The 4,000-nt window shown below is 39.1% G+C and overlaps 1 protein-coding gene across 1 annotated transcript; it reads left to right on the top strand.

Moving 5' to 3' along the window:
* The first annotated feature begins 531 nt into the window (after positions 1-531).
* Positions 532-2,611, top strand: LOC143221645 (acyl-CoA Delta-9 desaturase-like). The gene is made up of 2 exons (XM_076447031.1): positions 532-1,540; positions 1,667-2,611. The coding sequence occupies exons 1-2, from the start codon at positions 1,281-1,283 to the stop codon at positions 1,836-1,838; spliced, it is 432 nt and encodes a 143-aa protein (XP_076303146.1). The 5' UTR covers positions 532-1,280; the 3' UTR covers positions 1,839-2,611.
* Positions 2,612-4,000: the final 1,389 nt, after the last annotated feature.

Genomic DNA, 4,000 nt, shown 5'->3' with positions numbered 1-4,000 from the left:
AGGCACGAACGAGACAGTCGTAGAAAGTCGTCCAGTAGAGTCACTTCGATATCCTTCGGACAAGGATCAGAGAAGAGATCGTGTGATTTGAACCACGGTAGTGTCCAGTGTGAACGATATTGCGCGATATTGCAAATCATGTTTGAACATGATCATAACGAACATACATACATAACAACATAAGGGATCCCTCGGAGTCGTACTCCGCCAGGTCGTGCCGCAGCACACACTACATACTTGAGGGATCCCGCGGAATCACGATTTCCGCCAGGTCGTGCCGTAGCACACCTCTACATACACTCGTGTGGATCCCATGGAGGAGTGTCTCCAACAGGTCGTGCCGGAGCAGACATTTATCCATATACACCCAAGGGATCCCTCGGAGTCATACTCCGCCAGGTCTTGCCGCAGCACACACTACATACTTGAGGGATCCCGCGGAATCATATGGATCCAGTAGAACTCCGAGTCGTATACATAACGCTATCAGTACATGATAATTCATTATTATCGCTTACTCTAACGCTCACATCTTCATCGTTATTTCTTTTGTAATCAATGTTGAATTCTATATTTCTGGGGTTTTTATGCCGCAAGGCTTTTCCCCAATGAGCCAATAAACTATTCAAGATATTTCGGCTCAATTCTGTTTTGTTTATTTATAATTCATTCCTTTTCCACTTTTATATCCTAACACTATTTTTGAAATACGGGATTTCTCCATGTTGGAGAGATTTCGACGATACACAAGTTACGCTATGAACTGATGTACTATTTCATCTTCCAAATTTTCGCTTACAGATTCGCTTGTAATTAATTTCCTATTGAATTTTTTGCATTTTTTTCAAAAAATGTATTATTTGGACATTTTGACATAGGTATGAACATAGTTTTCAATCGATAATGAAGCAGTGACACTGTGCGGCCGGGGTATAAAGAGTGACAGAGAGAGCCTCTTGTGGTCGTAAGGCGCTCTCTTTCTAATTGACCAATGAAAGTGGGGAAAGCGTAGGAAGTGAGAGTTGACTGGCTCGCTGACTGGGAATAATTGTTGCGCAACATGCTTGATCGTGAATAGGCCCCTTAACACTAAACCTACCGGAAAACTAAAAACAATTAAAATGTTTTAGCTTATAAAAGTGACAAGACGATATAATGAAAATGAATGTAAAATGAAAATGAAAAATATAAAATCGGTGATTTGACCAGCAATGGTAGGTTTAGTGTTAATCAGCACCAAACAAATGACAATTTCATTTGATGATCATTGTTGATCAAAAATGTCGAATTCGACGTGTGGCCAACCAATCGGGCCAACCGAAAATATCGGCTTCGCCATAATCACTCTCGGCGAAGGCTGGCACAATTACCACCATGTGTTCCCATGGGACTATAAAACAACCGAACTGGGAAACTACGGGGACGAACTTCACCACGGCTTCATCGATTTGTTCGGCAAAATAGGCTTGGCGTACGACATGAAAACCATTCCTCCCTCGGTTGTACAGCATCGGGCAAGTCGTACCGGTGATGGGTCGACGTAAGTATTTCAATGAATCCAGAAAATTTCATTTTTCTTCGAGTGTCATACATTAGAAACGTAAACTGTATTGTACGTAAGCTTCATGTAAAATATTAGATATAAGCTTCTTCGTTTGCTTAACAGATACAACCAGGCGCAGAAACATGTTCACAGTTACGAGGGTGCGAAGTGGGATTGGGGAGACAAGGACATGGAGTCCGAGGAGATCAAGGAAGTAGAGTTCATAAACAAATCCAATGAATGTAATCGTATTCGAGGGATTTCGCGTGAATGTTCGGATGAGTTCTCGCGGTAAGGAATATTTATTATACACACCAGAGGTGGGCAGTATCTAAATAAAAAAAAAATTATTCAAATAAGTTGTAGATAAAATAACCTGTATTGTTACGTCGCAGTGTGGTGAGATTAGGGAATTTTCTGGGTTCGGGTGCCCGTGGAGCGCTGAAGCAGTCTGCTCGTGGAAGATTTGCAGAAACAATAACTTTGAACAATGTAATGTAAAGAAAGATAAATATAGACTTTATTTAATTTAACTTTTAGTTGTCGACTCTATGATCTAAGAATTCTATCTGCCTCGTGAAGTTTTATCTTCTTCCAGCATCCTTTTTTCCTTAGCCAATAGGAAAAAGTTCGGATCTTCCTGCTGAACGCTGCTTCGTCGGGTAGCTCGTCTTCAGTTGCTGCTCGATGGTGATTGGTGGTGGAGGTGCCGCAATAGCGCGCGCACGAGAGTGGGGTAGACGTGAGGTTGAAGGCCCGCAAAAACAACGGTCGTGGGACCGACCGAGAGAGAGGTCCGAGGGAGTTCCAAGAGGTCCTTGACTGAGAATTTACGACTTCCTGTCCTTGACCGATTCTGGACTTCGACTGTCTATTTATGCGAAATTGGAGAAGCTCCTCCAAGAGGTTGCATGACTTTACCCAAATTCCTCGATTAGTCTCGCCTATCTGGCTTCGTCAAGGATCTCTGTGGGAACCTCCCGTTGTTTCCCTACTCATTCTAAGTCTAAGCTATCGTGCCCGAATAAAATATTAAACATATCTGAATGTATTTTTCCATCAGTTACACTATGCAATAAAATAAAAATGTAGTTATGTATCAAAAAACATCGATGACCTTCATAACTCCGAAAAAAATGACCTTTGAAAAAAAATATTCTTGACAAATATTTGGTCCATTGACAATATGCACATTATGTAACAAATATTTGTTGCATCACAATAACCTGAAGAGATATTTAGGTGTTCGTATTTAAACGGACCTCCCTGTATTTGTTTTTAAGATTTTAAAAAATATGTTGCCGCAGCATTTAACACATTACCGACCGGTGATTATTGCATAATTTTGAAAAATTTATGGTACATGGTACATGGCTAAACACTTTTTAATGGAACCTTGCATTGCAACAGCAATTTTCTTTGAGAACTACCAAGTCACCCTCAATGACGTCATCTAAATGGCTTCATTTAAGATTGCAATGTAAAAGAAAATTTCTATGCTTTCTTTTGGTACAGCACAATTATTGGAAATCCTATTAATAGGCTTCCGGTAGGTAAAGTGTTAACAAATAGGCTAAGAATAGTAGGCGATGAAAGTGTAATGCAAACAAGGCAAGCTGGGAATATTGCAGTTGAATTTCGTAAAACGAGAACAGTCTATTTTATGAAGGAGTATTAATGTATAATGCACTACCAGATGAAGTAAAACGCTGTGAAAGTTTAGATATATTCAAGAGAATGCTAAAGGAATTCGTTATAACAAATGTATTGTGATATAAATGTAAACCAAAGTAGCTGAGAAAGCTAATAAATAATTAATCAATCTCTCTCTCTCTCTCTCTCTCTCTCTCTCTCTTGCTAACTCATTTTTCTATCTCGCATTCGACCTCTTTCATTCACTTTTATACATATGTAGCAGCAGAACTTCCTAGACTTCTGAACCTTGTTTCTAATCTGAATTGTAGATTGTATCACAGGTTGGTTACCTTGTTGTAATTACTGACACGCGCACTGTTTCCATAATCGCATGGAGAATGATTCACGTAAAACCACTTCCGGCAGATACGTTTCAAATCTGTGCGTAAATGGTATGCAGATTGTTGAACGATATCCTGTCACGCATTCGTCCACATTGCGAGGAACTTTGCATTAATCTGAAGGCAACTGTTCGAGAAAAGAATCAGTTTCTCTTTAGTATCAGTTTAATTTTAGAATCGTTATCAAGAATACAATCTTTCTCAATATTTTAGTTAATACAAATAAAATGTGGAATCCTGTCTTTATTATTCACATGTTAAAGTTTTTAAATAGACTCCGGATTGCATGTATTGATGTACATCAAACGCGACACAGAAAACACATTCAAAGAGCTTACAAATATTATCGTATCATTCGCAGCTCATCAAAATCATAAAAAGAAGGAAATAAATGTTTATGTAGCTTCTGTTTTATGGAATT

Source organism: Lasioglossum baleicum, unplaced genomic scaffold (genome assembly GCF_051020765.1).
Source record: "Lasioglossum baleicum unplaced genomic scaffold, iyLasBale1 scaffold2857, whole genome shotgun sequence".
Lineage (NCBI taxonomy): Eukaryota > Metazoa > Arthropoda > Insecta > Hymenoptera > Halictidae > Lasioglossum > Lasioglossum baleicum.
Note: the sequence above shows the minus strand (reverse complement) of the source record. Positions and strands in the feature narration are given on the sequence as shown.